The 19746-nt window shown below is 41.7% G+C and overlaps 1 protein-coding gene across 3 annotated transcripts in view; it reads right to left on the bottom strand.

Moving 5' to 3' along the window:
* Positions 1 to 19746, bottom strand: part of Syde2 (synapse defective Rho GTPase homolog 2) — a 44112-nt gene that overhangs the window by 18752 nt on the left and 5614 nt on the right. For 2 of the 3 annotated variants that reach the window (XM_016003307.3, XM_016003306.3), the window contains exons 2-3: positions 13778 to 14467; positions 1921 to 3011 (exon numbers count right to left, since the gene is read on the bottom strand). In XM_016003307.3, coding sequence (XP_015858793.2) covers positions 1921 to 3011; positions 13778 to 14467 — 1781 coding nt within the window. The remainder of the gene's footprint in view (positions 1 to 1920; positions 3012 to 13777; positions 14468 to 19746) is intronic. The other variant, XM_006984737.4, reaches the window with a different exon arrangement.

Below are 19746 nucleotides of genomic sequence, written 5' to 3'. Positions count from 1 at the left end.
TACAAGAACAGTCAGTGCTCTTAACTGTTGAAGCATCTCTCTAGGCCCGACAGACTTATGTGTGTGCGTGCGCGTGTGTGTCGATATGTGTGTATGTCTATGTGTCTGTGTGTCTCTGTCTGTGTGTGTACATGAGTGCAGGTCCTGAAGTGTCAGGGGAGCTGGAGTTACAGGCAGAGATGAGCCACCAGACATGGGTGCTGGGAACAGAACTTGGGTCTTCTGGAAGAACAACAAAAACTCTTAACCACTGAGCCACATCTCCAGCCCCTCGAAATAATTCTCACAGGATACAGTGGTGCACACCTGCTATATCAGTACTTTGGAGGTGGAGGCGCGAGGCTCAGGAGTTCTGGGCCAGCCTCAGCTCCCTACCTAGTTTAAAAACAACATATAATTCCAAATGCACTGCTGGAAGCTTTTAGGCCCCAGGAAATCTTTATTTTGTTACAGTCACTTAGTTATCTGTTCTGAGTGCACACGCATGTGCCATCTGTTATGCATGTGCACCAGTGTGCCATGGTCCACATGTGAAGGTCATTTCCTCCTTCTACCATGTGGGTCCCAGGGATCAAATCAGGTCAACAGCCTTTACCTGCTGAGCCATCTCCCTAGTCCAGGAAATCTTTCTTAAAACAAACCTTTCTAAACTTTTATACAAGTAAGAATCACTGCTAAAAATAGCAGTCTTTGTTTTTCCTTTTTGGTTTTTTGAGACAGGCTTTCTCTGCTTAACAGTCCTGGCTGTCCTATAGACCTATAGACTCGCTCTATAGACCAGGCTGGCCTTGAACTCAAGAGATCCACCGAGTCTGCCTCCAGGGATTAAAGGCATGCACCATCATCACCCGGCAAAAACAGCAGTCTTTATGCATCTGCTTTATACACCTTTCAGAAGATAAACTAATAATATAGTACTGCTTGGGCTCCTTATTTTAATTTAAATTGAAAAGTTTCTATTTAATGATCTCTGAGCGTCTATACAAGGTGGGGGTGGGGACAGAAGAGGAAATGGAAAACCTTAGGAATAAAATGTATTTGACTGAAGTTGGGCTGTAATGTGAATGGTTTGCTCCAAAGAGACACTATAAACTAGACAGAATCATGTGTCTGGGTAGAGTTCTTCCAGAAGGCTACACACCCTACTTCTGGTTACCATTTTCAAACTGTGTTACAAATAAAAACAGGTTTTGTTTCTTCTCTGGGTTGCCTTTGCCATCCTATTTTAGAAGCGTGGAAAGATGTTTCTATGGTTCAGAGCAAAGGCTGCTCTCCCAGAGGGGCTTGGGTCAATTCCTACCACTCCTATGGCCACTCACAATGGTCTGTAAGTCCACTTCCAGGGCCTCTTAGGCCTCCATGGGCCCCAGCACACATCATGCAGGCAAAATACCCATACACATGAATGATAAATTTTTTTTAAAGTAGACATGTGTTCTTATCAGTAAGAGCTTTCCTTATCTCACGTGCGGCCCCAGAGTAAAAGCCGGGTAAGTCTGGACTTCTGAAGAATGAACTGAGAGAATAACGAGGAGGTTCATCTCAGGTCTGAAGCCAGATCCTATGACCCACTGTTGGAATGCCCCCAGAATTTCAAAGCACAAAGAAATGTGTATTACAGGACTGAGCCTTTCTGTGTTATCAGCTTTTCTAGACAAGTCGTTGTAGAGAAACCTAGTCCTTTCTAGTCCTAAAGCCCATGTGGTTGTTTCACAACATAAACTGTGGAATCGTCTAGCAGGCTCTCAAATCACGGGCAACAAGAGCTACGATGTGAAACATACTCCAAAAACCATGCAATACAGGTCCACCAGGGCTGGGGGAACGTCTAGATTTTTCTTCTCACCCTTCCCTTGAGCTCCTTTTCTCGAGACTTAACAATCAGCCAATAAAGGAGAGAGGAGGGAAACGGAGCAATACCTGACAGCCCCGCCTTTCAATTTCCACGATGCATTTCTGTATCAACAGCGGCACCATGGAGCCCACATTTTCCTTCTCCACAACTTTCTGAATGTCAACACCAAACATGACTGATTCTCGGTTTTTATCCAGGCCGTGCAGAGAATTCTCCCACTGTTCCATGAGGGTCACCTTGGCATAAATAAGGCCTCTGGGTTCCAGTTTGACAGCCAGGTGATGAGTCTTTGTCACCCTGAATAAAGAGGGCAGGACAACTGTACCATGACAGCACACTCGGTTTCTCCTTGGGGTGGGCTCCCAGCTGAACACCACCAGTTTCAAATGCTGCGCATTTTCGACCTCTATGTTGAAAGTGTGGTCCATGTCTAAAAACGTCGTCCGACAGGTGAGCAAAGCTGTCCTGGCTTTGTTGACTGAGTCTACCTGAATTGCACAAAAGACATCTTTTGAATCTAGCCGGGGTGGCTTTAGGCCCTCTGCGCCGTACAAGTGCACACTCATGAGCCCCGATATGTACTGGGAGCACTTGGGCTGGTCAGCGAAGCTGTAATGTCTAAAGGCGTCTATATCTATTTCATTTTTGCTACAACTGCTTGCAGTGCTTTCTCTTCCTTTTCCAAGTCTGTGCTCAGACACGTGCTTGCTAGATTTGGTTCTGAGTTCGGGCGAGTCTCCGTCACTGAGGTAACCGCCCTTGCAGGCATACTTGGAGTTCCCAGTGGCCTTCTTCTGGTAGCTGTGCTGAGACGAGACGGTGGTATCGAGATGGTACCGGCTTATCACGTTCCTGGTTGGGTTCCCAGAGGACAGGGAGACGCTATGAGGCAGCTGGCGACAGTTACATTTGGACAACGAAGGGGTACCATCCGGACTGCTTATGTAGTGCGAGGCTCCCCTGGCACCCAGCTTCCGGCTGAATTCTGGCAACCTCTTCATTTTCATGGAAAGTTTCCTCACGGTGCGTGGAGATTTTATTTTATCCGGCAAAGACCAAGTCATGGAACCGCCTTTCTTCACAGGGCTGGGGCTTGGAGAAGATGGCGCCAAAGTCCTCATTTCAGTCCTATTGGTAGGAACTAAGATCCCAGGGCCTTGAAAAGGAGACAGGAAAACATCATAAAGAGAAGAGCACCAACTTATTTCTACTCTATAAGCGAGCTGATTCTCATTTTCACATTTCCCTCTGCAGTACACTCCAGTGAGTGCAGATCCTTAAATGGTGGCTTAAGTTTTGGAGGAACTGGAGTAGCCTTATCTCAGAACATTCAGCTAGAAACAACTCTGAACGTCACAAGGCTGCTCTGTATTTACACCCTCTAAAGCCAAGTGTTACACAGAGCAGTGTTGATTTAAAAAAAAAAGTTAAAAACCCAAGAAGTCTGTAATTTGGGCAGCAAAGAGGCCTCCTTTGTTCTAAAAGTTTGTTAGGATATTCTATATCAACTAAACTTCCTGGTAAGCTGGTTCTGGCAAAACACTGATAGAATATGTTAAATGATAAACCTTTTCAGTTAAAAAGGGCAGATTAATCAATTTCATTTTTGAGTCTGTACAGTTCCTACTAAGTTTTCAAATTATTCAAACAAAATAAAACCATGTTCTCAAGGCAGGAGGCGGTGGTGGTGCACGCCTTTGATCCCAGCAGTTGGAAGGCAGAGGCAGGTGGGTTTCTGAGTTTGAGGCCAGCCTGGTCTATAGAATGAGTTCAAGGAAGCCAGGGCTACATAGAGGAACCTTGTCTTGAAAAACGACCCCTCACTCCCAAATTCAGCATCATCCCAATTATTACATATTCAATTTTCAGATTTTGTCTACTCCTTTAGATAAAGATCTAATAACCTTAATACCAGAATCTAATCTGAGCAAAATAATTCAGGATTAAGATGAACATGTGTATTTGCTCAGAATCAGTAGATTGAATGACCTTTCTTTAAATGGCTAACATGACAGCCGCCTTCCGTCCATCCCGTACCCTAACAACAAGTGCTGTTTCTACACAGAAGGAGGACTATTGTAAGCATGCATACTGAGCTTTCTGGTAAACAGCTAGTAAGGAATGGAGTGCCTGCATACCAGACAAAGCATCCCTTGTACTGCCAATCACCAACAGTCCTGCAGGCTCACTGGTCTAGAGCACGCTGTAGTAACCAGGGCCCTGCTTTATGTAACATTAACCAGAAGGGCTGGCTACCCAGCGTAGTAAACTGCTCTGGGCTTCCCTAAATTGTTAAGGAATCATCAGATTCTCTTTACAAACTGCTAATAAACAGCCCCTAAGCTGTTAACTGTTAAGATGAAATATTTCATATGTTAGAGATTCTACTGCAGTGAAGAGGGAATTTGTTAAAACACAAAGTGTGGGGCCGCAGAGTCGGCTCAGTGAGTTACGGGCCTGCTTGATGCCTAAGCACGAGAACCTGAGTTCAAATCCTTGGAGCCTGTGAAACGTCAGGTGTACTTATGCGAGTCAGTCATCAGTGTCGCTACATCGAGCCCGGGTGGGGGTGGGGGTGTGTGGTGGTAATCTAATTGTATTGAAATATTATTTTGATTTGTACTGAAATATTAATTTGATTGTATGTTAATAAATAAAGTTGTCTGGGGGTCAGAGCTATTAGAGCCATAGCAAGAGTGTGGCGGTGGTGGCACACGCCTTTAATCCCATAGATATCTGTGTGTTCAGGGTCAGAGCTATTAGAGCCATAGCAAGAGTGTGGCGGTGGTGGCACACGCCTTTAATCCCATAAGATCTCTGTGTGTTCAGGGATACAGCCAGCATTGGAGACATATGCCTTTAAGACCTAGGGGGCTGTACATTCAGACAGTGACGAGGCAGTCATGTGTTTGGGTTTACAACCAATGAGAAGGCAGAACAACATACTTTAAAAATACGAACCGAGAGGAAGTAGGTCTCTTTTCGCGAAGCTGGGACAGCAGGAGGAAGGGTGAGATTTTAGCTCTGAGCTCTGACCTCTCGGCTTTCTCTTTTACATTGTTTCTGTGTTTCTTATTTAATAAGACGGTTGGTTACATCTACATCTGGCGCCCAACGTGACAAGAATCCATTAAAAACTGCTTGGCTTGGCGGCAGGTCCGCTTTCCCGCAAGGGCGGCAGGCGGCCCGCGGCGGCGGCGGCGGCGGCGGCGGCGGCAGCGGCGGCACACGGCGGCCGGCGGCGATCGGCTTCTTAGTCCGAGCTGCTGGCGTCCTAGTCCGGGTAGCAACTTCTAGCCCGGGCCTAGGTCTGTGAGCAGCTTGCCTAAAGCCGGTGCTACAAACAACTCAGACCTGCCCTGCCGAACAGGGCCCTGCCTGTAAAGCCAACGCACGTGGTCGGAGCTTAAGGAAGCCAGACCCAAGCCTTGACTCGGCACAAGAGGGAACACGTGGCTGCATTTAAGCTTTAGCCGGCTACGCTTTCTTGTGCGTTCTCTCTTTCCCCTCTCTCTCTCTCTCTCTCTCTCTCTCTCTCTCTCTCTCTCTCTCTCTCTCTGGATTTACACCTGGGACACTAGGTGGCTGCTTTGAAAATCCCCTCGGATTTCTACTGTTCTACGCAGATTTGGTAAGTCATAATATATCAGATATTTTAAAGGAAACTATCTAAAAGAGAATTTTTTTCCACATTAAAAAACAAATGGGTTTTATGTGCACATTGGAAGAAAATTGGTTTTTGTTCGAAATTTTAGGCAGTCTGGCAATGGAACAACTATATAATATTAGTATTGGTGGAATTATGCACCTCATCACTATAATAATCCACATTTTAATATTTAAAAAGATAGTCAATTTAAGTGCCAGGATAACAGCGTTAGAAGAACTTGTTAAACCTGTAAAAATTCAGACAGAAGAAATTAACAGTGAAGTTGTTTCAAGTCGGGATCATAAGGTTGCAGAAAGAAAGCCTGTTTTCACACAGTCACCCTTAATTTATCCTGTAACAGTACAGCAGATGCCTGATCAAATGGCTACACAAAATACTTGGGCTCCAATTGAAATGTTGGATTTAAAAAGGTTTAAGGAGGCAATAGTATCTTATGGCATGCATTCCCCATATGTAAAGCAAATGTTAAACACTTGGTCAACATATAATAGGATAGTACCACAGGACTGGCGGGACCTCGCACAAGGTGTTCTGGAACCCAGCCAGAGACTTCAATTTCTGACTTGGTTTAAGGAGGAGGCTAAAAACATAGAAAAACAATGGAGGGATAAAGGAGTACAAGTTTGCCATGATCAGCTTATGGGCGAAGGCCAATATGCTTCAGCACAAGCACAATGTTTATATGATGTCCAAACCCTAATTTTATGTCGAACGGCAGCCTTGAATGCATGGGACAAAGTTGAGGAACCAGGAAAAAAATCTGAGTCATTTACAAAGGTGAAGCAAGGCCCAAAAGAGTCTTTTACAGATTTTTTACAAAGACTGGCTTCAGCAGTAAAGAGAACAGTCTCGGATTCAGAAGCTGGTAAGGCAATAATTGAATCTTTGGCCTTTGAGAATGCGAATGCAGCATGCAAAAGAATAATCAGGCCATTAAGGGCAAGATCTGCACCTATGGAAGATTGGATTAGAGAAACAATTAATGTTGAAGCTGATGAGCATGATGATACATGGGTAGGAGAAGTAATTTCAAAAGGTTTGAGGAGTGTTAGATGTTTTGGATGTGGAAAGCAAGGACATTTGAAAAGGGACTGTAGACAGGTCATTTCCAGAAACAATGTTTCTTCAAGGAACAATGGCAACAGAATGCCCCTTCCTTCTGGAGTATGCAGAAGGTGTGGTAAGGGAAAACACTGGACCAACGAATGTAGATCAACAAAGGACAGACAGGGTAATCCTTTGCCTCAGTCTTCGGGAAACTCCCAGAGGGGCCTCAGGCAGGCCCCCAGTGCAAATCCAGTTCAAACCTTTCCGGCAGCCATAGAGGAAATGCCTGCTCTGGAGAGCGATTAAATAACCAAATGCCTATTGGAATAAATCATGCTGGTCAGAATGATGAAACAGAGAGAATAGAAAATTCAGGAGAAAACATAAAGAAAATTTTTTGGCAAACTTCTATTAATGAACAAAGACCAAAATTAACGATAAAAATAAATGGTGTTTTGTTGTCTGGTCTGGTAGACACAGGTGCGGACGTTACCATAATTGCACCAGAATTTTGGCATCCAACTTGGCCTCTTCAGGAGGTAAACGTTCAACTGTTAGGAATTGGGACATTATCTCAGGTGAAACAGAGTGCAAGATGGCTCGAATGTATAGGTCCAGAAGGACAGAGAGGAAAATTAAAACCATATGTGGCTAACATAACTATGAACCTGTGGGGTCGAGACTTGTTGCAACAATGGAATACTCAGATTAACATCCCTCCAATCTCAGAAACAAATCATAAACTAGCACATGTTACTGAGAGAAATATTAGAAGATATTGTTCTAATGAGTGGTCACCAGCCATCCATATTATACAAGAACAGGGCACAATAACTGATGATCTTCCAAAGACACCAACAGCTCTACCTTTAAAATGGTTAACAGACAAGCCTGTATGGGTTCAGCAATGGCCTTTAACAACAGAGAAACTCCAGGCTTTAGAAGAGCTGGTAGAAGAACAGTTAAATGCTCAGCATATTGAAGAATCAACCAGCCCTTGGAATTCTCCTGTATTTGTTATTAAAAAGAAATCTGGTAAATGGAGAATGGTAACAGACCTTAGGGCAATTAACAAAGTAATTCAGCCAATGGGTTCTCTACAATCTGGGATGCCTTTGCCTACTCTGTTACCAAAAGGATGGCCTCTCATAGTTATTGATTTAAAAGACTGTTTCTTTTCAATACCCTTACAAGAAAAAGACAGAGAAAGATTTGCTTTTACAGTGCCTACTTATAATAATTCTCAACCGGTTAAAAGATTTCAATGGAGGGTCCTCCCACAGGGAATGTTGAATAGCCCAACTCTGTGCCAATATTTTGTACAACAGCCATTGGAAGTGATACGTAAAAAATTTCCTAAATCTATAATTTATCATTATATGGACGATATTTTACTAGCTGACTCAAATGCAGATACTTTAGAAATAATGTTTGAAGAAGTAAAGAAAATTTTGCCTCGCTGGGGATTACAAATTGCTCCTGAAAAGATACAAAGAGGAGATTCTATTAATTATTTAGGATATAAAATAGAGCTACAAAAAATTAGACCCCAAAAGGTGCAAATTCGGAGAGATAGACTACAGACTCTTAATGACTTTCAAAGATTATTTGGAGATATTTCTCATCTACGAACTATTGTTGGGGTAAAAAATGATGAACTGACTAATTTGTTCAAAACCTTAGAAGGTGACAAGGACTTAAATAGTCCAAGAGAATTATCACCTGAAGCTGAGAAAGAATTAGCATTGGTAGAAAAGAAAGTGCATGAAGGACACGTGAATCGTATTGATCCAAAGCTGGATTGCATTTTGGTTATCTTACCTTCTAGGCGTTCTCCTACTGGAATATTAATGCAGAGGGAAGATATTATATTGGAATGGATATTTTTACCAAATAAACCAAATAAAAAATTAAAAACTTATGTGGAAAAAATCTCTGACTTGATTTACAAAGGAAAATTGAGACTTCGTCAATTAGCAGGCATAGACCCAGCAGAAATTGTCGTACCATTAACTAAGGAGGACATTGAAAAATTATGGACAGAAAGTGAACCTTGGCAAAGAGCTTGCAGTAATTTTTTGGGAGAAATTAACAGCAAATATCCCAAAAGCAATAGAATTGATCTTATAAAGAGAGCTGAATGGATCTTGCCTCGAATTGTACGGCAAAAACCCATATCTGGAGTTCGTACATTTTATACAGATGCCAACAAAGAAGGAAAGGCAGGTTACAAATCAGAAAATTTAAGTAAAGTGGTTCAAAGTCCGTATAATTCAGTGCAAAAATCAGAATTGTATGCTATTCTGTTGGTATTAATGGATTTTTCAGAACCTCTCAACATAGTAACTGACTCTCAGTATGCTGAAAGAGTGGTGTTACATATTGAGACTGCAGAATTTATCCCTGATGCTTCAGAATTAACTTCACTATTTATTCAATTACAAGATACAATCAGGAAAAGGAATCATCCTTTATATATAACTCACATTCGATCCCATACTGGTCTGCCAGGCCCTCTAGCACAAGGCAATGAAGAGATTGATAAATTATTGATAGGAAATGTGCTGGAGGCCTCAGAATTTCATAAAAAACATCACGTTAATAGTAAAGGTTTAAAAAAGGATTTTTCCATAACCTGGCAACAAGCCAAAGAAATAATAAAGAAATGTCCTACTTGTTCCTTCTACAATCAGACGCCATTACCAGCAGGATGTAACCCAAAGGGTACTCAGAGAAATGAAATCTGGCAGATGGACGTGTTTCACTTTGCAGAATTTGGAAAATTGAAATATGTACACCACACTATCGATACTTATTCAGGATTTCAATGGGCAACTGCTTTGAGTTCTGAAAAAGCTGATTCTGTAATCACTCATTTGCTAGAAGTTATGGCCATCATGGGTATACCTGCACAAATCAAAACTGACAATGCTCCATCATATGTCTCTGTTAAAATGAAACAGTTTTTTGCTTATTACAATATAAAGCATATTACAGGCATACCACATAATCCTACAGGTCAAGCAGTTATAGAAAGATCAAACAGAACTCTAAAGGATATGCTAAATAAACAGAAATGGGTAACAAAAACCCCCAGAAATAGACTGCATAATGCTCTTCTAACTTTGAATTTTCTGAATGCCAATGAGAAAGGAACAACAGCTGCAGAGAGACATTGGATAATAGAAAAAACTACAGAATTAAATCAGCCTATATACTTTAAGGATGTGCTGACCTCAGAATGGAAACCAGGGTATGTATTACATTGGGGACGTGGTTTTGCTTTTGTTTCTACAGGAGAAGATAAGCTGTGGGTACCATCAAAATTGATAAAGGTTCGATTTGAACAAGAGAGACCTCTTAATTAGAGGAGGTGATAGTTCATCAACCAGCATGAACATCCAATTTAAACTAACTTGTATCAATAAAACATGCCTTTTCATTTCATCAGATAATAACTTGCCAAAAAGGAACATCCCCAAAATTAGTCTTGGGGAAAAGTTTTTGTTTTTGTCTTTTAGGAGAATGAAGGTTAAGGAATCTGAAGAACACTGGACAAATGAGACAACTGAAGAAAAGGGACAAATCATCTATCCCAAGAAACAGAGTGAAACGGTGTATGGGTATATATTATCTAAAAAAAAAAAATTTTATGTCTTCCTAAATGTTTGTTTCTGCTTTTCTCTAAAGATTTAACACTATTGGTCTTCTAACAGTCCCAGTTCAATTAAAATTTAAAGCTGACTTTGGAGTTGGAGAATGGCTCTCTCCTTCTTTAAAATCAAGCATGTTGTTAAAAGGAAAATGCAAACTCCCTGTATCATGCCAGAATAAGAGCCATCTTCTGCTATGGTACAGGACAAAAGCAAAATTAATTAAGGGACTATTCTATTACTAATCTCAACTCTTTGATTCTATTCTGATTCTTTAAACTTTTCTCAAAGTATAAATTTTATATCAAAATTTACAAGATTAATATATATATATACATTTTAAACTTTGTTAAGATATGAATGGTCACATAGAGTACTAACTAATTCTAGAAAAAAGGCTAGCTGCATATATATGTTTTTGTGTTCGAGTCTCTTATCAGATTTCTGCAGGAAATCACGGCCAGGCCTAATATCAACTGAAGTCTCCAGAAAGAAGATGGGGCCCCACAACAACAACAATTCCACGTGGACAATAATAATATCATTAAGCTGACAAACATCATCCACAGATCAGCTTTGAACTACAAGGTGCTCAGAGCAATTTTGAGATGACTAGCTGAGATGATCCAGTCTCAAAGACTACTTGAATAAGGACTTGAGATAAACCCTGAACTTTGGCATTATACACAGACTGGATAGTGAAGGATATAGTTACCTCTCTTAGAATTTGACAATTAACCTAAAATTTTTCTTTCAGGATAAAGAAAACTTCGCCCATACCCAGCAGGAAGCAATTTTAAGAATACGACGCCCACATTCCCAAAGAGGTGGTGTGGGGCAGGTGGTTTTTTGGTCTTTTTAATGGGTTCTGGGTCTGGGATAATTTTCAGTATTTAGAGGGGTTGGTTACAAGTTATTGTCAAGGGTTAGGAAAAAGGCTAAGCAAAGGAGATTAGATTTAAGGTTCTTGTTTAAAAAAAAAAAAAAAGAAAGAAAGAAAGAAAGAAGGAAAGAAAGAAAGAAAGAAAAAAAAAGAAAGAAAAGAGAAAGACAATTACTAGTTTTAAATACTTTACATTGGATTGAATTGTTTTATATTGTACACAAATTTGAAACTGATATTGTTAGAAAATGCTATATATATATTTCTAATTGTATTTATTCCATCCATTTAACAATGTAATGCAAATTTCTGATCCTTGAATGTTATTATTATCAACTATTAGGATATAAAGAAATGAAAGCTAGTAGTTAGACATTATCATAGAACTTGTAGTCATATTGGATATGTTTTAAAAATTGAGCAGAGATGTTTTAGACAGGTCATCTTCAAACCCTTCAGAGATCTACAGAATATGGCATTTAAAATGTTTTAATAACTTAGAAAATTTTTCTTTTTTGAGACATGTCGGCTCCTGGCAGTACCAATCTACTTTAGAGAAAATATGGGCATTGAAGAAACTGCATATGGAGTCAACTTTCATTCTGGCAAAAGTTAGCCACTGGACAACAAAGTATCCTCGAATCAACAGGACAAAATGGACAGACAGATCACGAAACAAGGGACTACTGATTCTTGCCAAAACAAGTGTGGTTATGGCTTTATCAAAAGGCATCTTCTGAGGCCAGGACAATATGGCCCCATCCCTGAAGTGGCCTTCGCATCCGGAAAAGGTACGGTGCCCTTTTCTTCGAAGGCAGCTTAGCAGGCAGAGGGCCGATGGATTCTGTTGTACAATGGAACAGCAGCTGAAAGCTCATGCCTCTCAAAAGTAGACTGGCATTTAATAGAGGGATGTGGAGAAGAAGGGGATGCTGAGATGAAGCCATATATACACAGCCAAGAAGAATGGACAGCTGAATTAAAAAACTGTCAACAATTTCCAGAATTTAAAATCCTGAATCATGACAGGACACTAGTGGAATTCAGGTGTTTCTGGTACGTGGACTGCTCTCACCCCATGTGAGGTTGAACTGTTGACCTTGTGTACATCCTACTTCACAAATGAGTCTGTCAGATACACTAAGCCTATAGGCTGAAGATGATGCCCCAACACTGCGGAGAAACCTCAGGTGACTGCCCAGGCAGCTGGCTGTTTCTGTCAACTCACAAAATTTTTTTGGAAGTTGCTTGCATGCACTTCCTGTTTTTATTTTTGTTAGCTAATATTATTCCCTTCTTGGGTCTCTGAGGGAGTTGAAGATTAGTTAGTTATGGTTGAAGATTAGTTAGTTATAGTTGAAAATTAATTAGGATAGAAAGTACATTAGATACATCTTGGAATTATCAAAATAGGATAGATAATGGAATTATTTTCTCTGATTCGTCAAATACCTGTTTAGGTATTTATTACTTGTATATATTGTATATAGTTATTGTACTTTTGTATATAGTTTTTCTTTTGATAGTCATAACCTTTTGCTTTTTTTCTTTTTATTAAAATAGAAAAGGGGAAATGTGGTGGTAATCTAATTGTATTGAAATATTATTTTGATTTGTACTGAAATATTAATTTGATTGTATGTTAATAAATAAAGTTGTCTGGGGGTCAGAGCTATTAGAGCCATAGCAAGAGTGTGGCGGTGGTGGCACACGCCTTTAATCCCATAGATATCTGTGTGTTCAGGGTCAGAGCTATTAGAGCCATAGCAAGAGTGTGGCGGTGGTGGCACACGCCTTTAATCCCATAAGATCTCTGTGTGTTCAGGGATACAGCCAGCATTGGAGACATATGCCTTTAAGACCTAGGGGGCTGTACATTCAGACAGTGACGAGGCAGTCATGTGTTTGGGTTTACAACCAATGAGAAGGCAGAACAACATACTTTAAAAATACGAACCGAGAGGAAGTAGGTCTCTTTTCGCGAAGCTGGGACAGCAGGAGGAAGGGTGAGATTTTAGCTCTGAGCTCTGACCTCTCGGCTTTCTCTTTTACATTGTTTCTGTGTTTCTTATTTAATAAGACGGTTGGTTACATCTACAGGGGTGGGGGGGTAAAGCCCAGCCTGGCACATAAGGTGGTGAACAATGAAAAGAGACCTCCTGCCTCAGACAAGGTGGAAAGTGAGGACGGACACCCAAGGTTGTCTCTGACCTCCACGAGTGCTGTGGCATGCATGTGCCCTGACTCACACACACACAATTGCTTTGATTTTTAAAATTCGAGAGTTGAACTACTACAAAATTCTATTGTCACTGAAACTAGAATTATACCAAACAAATCACAAAACAGCTATGAGAAATAAATATAACATGAAAAATGCTTAAATATACAAAGGTATGTACCAAGCTAGAGTGCTGGATCCTCTGGGAGTTGGAACTACAGGCGGCTGTGATTGGGAACCGACTGGTGCAGATGCTGGGACCCAGACTCAGGTCCTCTGCAAGAGCAGCCCACTCTTAACGCTGAGCCATCGCTCTCCAGGCCCGAAACGTCTTCACTTTATAAGGACAAAGTATAACATGCAAACAGCCGACATCATCTACATTTGTTTCAGGGACTATCAAAGACTTGACAGGAAAAAGAAAAACCAGGTGTACCACCATCCTCACCTGTAAAAGCAGATCTCAACACCGGGCTGTCCTCTGCCATCACGCCGTCTTGTGTCCTGTGTCGTGACCTGGGCCTGCCCTGCTGCCTAACTCCTGCAGAATGGACGGAATCGACAGGATGAATTCCATTTGACTGTGTGGTCTGCACATCACCTGTGTGGTAATGGGCAGGACACGGCAACTCTTCACCAGGAGGCTCAGCCTTCCTCAGGTCTCTAGCAGACAACATGTTCACACTGAGAGCAGAGAGCTTCACTGTGGCAGCATTCGCCTCCTCAAGACTCAAGACACTTGCTATGCCCAGCTCGTCTTCCTCGGGGATGGGGTTGTACCATATTTCTCCTTCGTCATCGGCATCGTTATCCTCGCTGAAGTCTAACGAGCAGGTTCCTGACAGTGGAGAACTGGCAGCGTCACAGGTCCCATGTGTGCAGCGGTCCCAGGGGGACTTCCGGAAAGGCTGCGATGACCCACGTTTGGGGGGAGACACGGGGGAGAGGCAGAAATTCCTTCTTTCTTGACATCGCTTACTCTCTTCCAGACTCTGAGATCTCAGGGTGCTCTGATACAGCCAATTGCGTTTCTTTGAAACAGTGATGTGGTTAAGCGGCTGGTGATCTCTACTATCCTTTACGTCTTCAGGTTCTCTTCTCTTCGAGGGAGACCCATAAACATTTTCAAATAAGTCTGCTTCAAAGGAGAAACAGAGAACATAATAATGTCAGGTATAGCAGGAAAGGCATGTCACTTCAGACCAGCTATTAAAATGCTTAAAAATAAAAGTGATATTCGCTGTGGGATGTTCTGTATGTCCTGTGGGAGCCCGTCCTCGGGTTCCTCCTGGCTTTACCCAGCAGGTCCGCATAGAGGATGATCAGGACCACGGGCCTGAGTGCAGGTGTCTGAGATGGTCAGCACTTGGCTGTGCTGGGGGATGGTCTGTATGTCAAATTGCTCTGATTGGTCAATGAATAAAACCTGACTGGCCCGTGGCTAGGCAGGAAGTATAGGCGGGACTAGCAGAGAGGAGAAATAAAAGAACAGGAAGGCAGAAGGAGTCACTGCCAGCTGCTGCCAGGACAAGCTGCATATGAAGATGCCGGTAAGCCACGAGCCACATGGCAAGGTATAGATTTGTGGAAATGGACTAATTTAAGATATAAGAACAGTTAGCAAGAAGCCTGCCACGGCCATACAGTTTGTAAGCAAAATAAGTCTCTGTGTTTACTTGGTTGGGTCTGAGCGGCTGTGGGACTGGCAGGTGACAAAGATTTGTCCTGACTGTGGGCAAGGCAGGAAAACTCTAGCTACAGATATTAACTATTTTCACAGATCCAAAGCAAATCACAAAAACTTCAATTTTTTTTTCCACTGAAATAAAATTTCAATTTAGAAATCCAAGTGGGTATACAAGTATTATGAAATTCTAAGAGGGGGGAAAAACCCCACCAAGCTAACACTGCCTTTATTGTAAAATACGATAGTGCTCAATCAAGTCTCACCCTAAGCAAAATATGTAATTTATAAAAAGTTTCTAAAGAATGCTTTTTTATACAGCAGTATGCTTTAGTTGATACCTGAATAATATTCAACTCATTGTTAAAAGGACCAGAAGTCATGGGAAAGCACAAGTAACATTCTTTTACTTTCATGAAGATTAATTTTTAATAAGTCTTTAAATTTTAACAAAAATTAAAAGCTTTAATTAAAGCACAATCATAAGGAGTAGATAAATATTGAACAAAGTAGCCCTTTCCCCGATCCAGTGAAGACCTCAGACACCCACATACGTGTATGTGTCAATACAGTGGTACAATGTTCTAAGAATGCTACATTGCTTGCAATTGAAGACGTTCATGCTTCCAAAGAGCTGTGTTAAGTGGCAGAGACTAAGCTAAGCACTCTATCAAAACAATGGTTCACTGCACAGCCACGCTTGTGGAAATTTGGGATCACGTCATGTTTTTAAATTATTACTGTTATTATTATTACAGTATTATTAAATTATAGTGTTATGACAGTCTGAATGTATATATGACTAGTTCATCTTGTTACAGCAAATAAAACAATGATTTAAGAGCAGTGATAACAACACATTAAGCTATGAGAAGCTTCATAACAAACAAAAAATTAGGTCCATGTATAATCAAGCCTTCCATCTATTGAAAAAAAATCCTTTCAAAATGTATATTTACCATTCTCTTTTTATACCTAAACATGTACCCAAATGCAATTAAAATAAAACCTTCATCACAAACTGAGGTTCAAGGGCAAATATTTCCAGATGCGTAATCTAGACTAGCTTTTTGTCTGTCTGTTTATTTGTTGTGTTTTTCGAGACAGGGTTTCTCAGTGTAGCCCAGGCTGGCCTCAAACTCAGAGATCTACCTGCCTCTGCCTCCCGAGCACTCATTGGCTAGGCTAGCTCTTAAGGGCTCCAACTATGTGAGTCACTGGTCTACTCAATGAGTGACTACTATATGCAGGCAGCAGAGAGAAAGCTGCACCGTAACTCTGAATTCCCGCCCCTCTACAACCGTCCTGACGCTGGGGCCCTTTAGTGCAGTTCCTCATGCTGTGGTGACCCCCGACTACACAATTATTTTTGTTGCTACTTCAAAATTGTAATTTTGCTACTGTTATGAATTGTAAGTAACATCTGTGTTTTCCAATGCTCTTAGGTGACCCCTGCGCCCCACAGGTTGAGAACCACTGCTCTACAGCAATTCTGTGTGAGTGTGAGCGGTATCAAAACTAAGTCTGTCTAACCTAACACCAGGCAGCACTCCCTTCCCCCAGACCACACGTCCCACTAACAGTAGGGAAGCGCCTCTCTCTGAACATAAGACATTTGGCATTTTACCTTATAAGGGAGCTGGTGATAAAAGACTGCTGCTATGTCTGAAATACACTGAAAACTGTAAAAATTCTACTCAGACTAGCCAAGTTCTTGTCTGGGCTTACCTGGCTGGTAAACAGAAGAGGCAGGTCTCCAACCCTGAGTCTTCCCTTGCAGATGCATGGGAAGAAAGACCATCTCCACCCTCCAGGACTGGAGACTCAGTAAATACCTTGAAATAATCTCCTTTTTAACATTTTGAATTAATGAAAACCCCACTCAAGCGTCTCTCTTTGGGGCTGGAGAGATGGTTCAGTTATAACAGAGTACTTACTGCTCTCGCATTAGACCTAAGTTGGGTTCCTAGCACCCCATCAGGAAGTGGAGAGCCCTAACTCAGCTCCTCTTTTGGGCTCCATAGGCAACAGTATTCACATGGACATAGATACATACACACATAATTGAAAAATAAACCAGGCTGTGGTGGAGCACACCTTTAATCCCAGCACTTGGGAGACACAGAGGCAGGCGGATCTCTGAGCTCCAGGCCAGCCTGGTCTACAGTGGGAGTTCCAGGACAGCCAGAGTTACACAGAAGAAACCATGTCCTGAAAAACTAAAACAAAAATAAAATTTGTATTTTAAAAAATTGTTTCTTCGGTTCCCTCTCCTTCACTAAGTCCAAAGACAACAAGAACAAGGACAGAAGTTACTAGGGTTTTGGGCTCCCAAGGATCACGTGCTCTTGCCCAGTGCTCAGAAATCTAGATCTACCTCACATTTCAGTTCATGTCTCTTATGTAATAACACACCAGATCTGTCTGGCACACTGTTTACACATAGCTCTGACACAATTACGAAGTTGAAGCTAGAAGTCGCAACTTGTTTATCTTCTCAGAGCTCCTTAACAACACCCAAAGATGTATGGAGCTGGATACATTATTTTGTTCTATCATTGTTTTTCACATAATATACATTCCACACTATTCCTAATGGGTACCAACATGTACAACATTCCAAGGAACTTCAGTAAGAAAAATAAAGCTATTAGCATCTTATATCTAAGCAAGTTGGCGTGTTGAATCAAAGTGTAATACCACTAAAAGGTACAACTACATTGTGAGACACTCACTATTTTTGGTATCATGTGTGTGGTATATTAGAGTGTGCAAACATGTGTGTGCATCCATGCAGAAGCCAGAGGCTGGCATCAGGATCCTCTGGAACTGGAGTTAGAGAAGGTTGTGAGCCATTGTGAGTACTGGGAAATGAACTGGTCCTCCGCAAGGACAAGGAAGGCTCTTCACCGCCGAGCCTCCCCTCCAGACCCTCCCACCTTGCTTTATTGAGACAGGCTCTCTCACTGAACTTGGAAGGCTGTGTGTGTGTGTGTGTGTGTGTGTGTGTGTGTGTGTGTGTGTGTGTGTGTGATCTCCTCTCCCCTCCCTTTTTATGCTAAAAAGTAATGCCTAATTCAACTGCACAAATTTTAGAGTTAAATCTTGATTCAGATCATATATGTACACAAGAAGACGTAAGTAAACATAAGTATGCAAAGTTGCAGGGCAAAAAAGCACTCTATTGCAACTATACCTGTTAGTTGCTATAATTTCCAGGTCCTAACTAACTAACATGATTTCATTTTGAAAATCTGTAAGAATGCAAAAGTGGCAATTTTGGGAAAGTTTTTCACTGAGAAAAGGAGGCTGCAGAGTAGTAAACTTACTTGAGCCAATTTTATTTTCTCAATAATTATTTCATAATAAAGACAGATGACACAGTATTACCGGGATTTAACTCTGCATCAGCAGACTAAGCAGCTTACGTATTTCATCATTAACTGGGATACAGCATCTGCAGGTTATCTTATCACCATTCTAAAATCTTGGGAAGAAAGTGGTGTCCTTCCTTCTCTTTAAAATCCCCAAATAAAAGCACTGTTATAAGCATCAGACACTGAAGCCTATGCTTAGGTTTTGTTTGTTTAAGAAAACTGAACCTGGGGCTGGAGAGATGGCTCAGCAGTTAAGAGCACTGACTGCTCTTCCAAAGGTCCTGAGTTCAATTCCCAGCAACCACATGGTGGCTCACAACCATGTATAATGAGATCTGGTGCCCTCTTCTGGCCTGCAGGTATACATGCAGGCAGAATACTGTACAGAGAGAGAGAGAGAGAGAGAGAGAGAGAGAGAGAGAATGAATGAATGAATGAATATGAATTGAGCCGGCGTGTGCATTCCCAGATAAATCTGAAAGGAGGTGGAGGGTAAGGAAAGACACATTTTCTTTTCCATTCCTTGTGACTGGCAATAAAAACCCTGGAGTAAATGATATGCTCACATTTGAGACTGAAAAAGCAGAAAGGAAAACTTTGAGACTCTTTTCTTTTTTGTTGTTGTTGTTTGTTTTTGAGACAGGGTTTCTATGTGTAGGTCTGGCTGTCCTGGAACTCACTATGTAGACCAGGCTGGCCTCGAACTCAAGAGATCTACCTACTGGGATCTCTGGGATTAAAGGCGTGTGCCACCACCTCCTGCCAATGGAAGAGAAGGGGAGAAGAATAAGTAAGTATCGCTTGGGGGGGGAGGGCTCTCTAGCTCAGCCTCAAAGCTCCCCTAGGCCTAACTCCTCAATCTACTCACATTCTGACTGGGTCAGGTAGTATGCTCATGAAGCCTGCCAAGTGCCTTCACTGTACCGGACTACTTTAATATTCTCACAGCAGCCCAAGGAAAGAAGCTGAGTATTTTGTCTAAGGTCAAGGAAAAACTGAAAGTCTGTGGAGACGTCTACAACCTATTAACTACGGTTCCTCCATGCCCACCTCTCTGATTGGTGGGATCAATTCAGACAACCGCTCCAATACATCACATGTTATGAGCACTACCTACTGATTCACACAAGATTGAAGCAGAGAGAACTCTATGCTCTTCTCTAACTAGGGCCAGTGTAAGTATCAGGTATTAAACAGGGAAGTCTTTCCAAAACTGAGGCACAAGAGAACTCCAGACTCTTACTGAGGAGTGGCCGGCCTCCCGAATGACACCATCTGTTTACTGAAAGCCTGTTAAAATGCAGAAGCTCGGGACCCTGCCCACACTCTACGGAGGTTTTCCGGGAATCCACAGGC

Source organism: Peromyscus maniculatus, chromosome 6, assembly GCF_049852395.1.
Source record: "Peromyscus maniculatus bairdii isolate BWxNUB_F1_BW_parent chromosome 6, HU_Pman_BW_mat_3.1, whole genome shotgun sequence".
Lineage (NCBI taxonomy): Eukaryota > Metazoa > Chordata > Mammalia > Rodentia > Cricetidae > Peromyscus > Peromyscus maniculatus.
The sequence above is the reverse complement of the archived record's forward strand: the minus strand, read 5'-3'. Positions and strand labels throughout refer to the sequence as shown.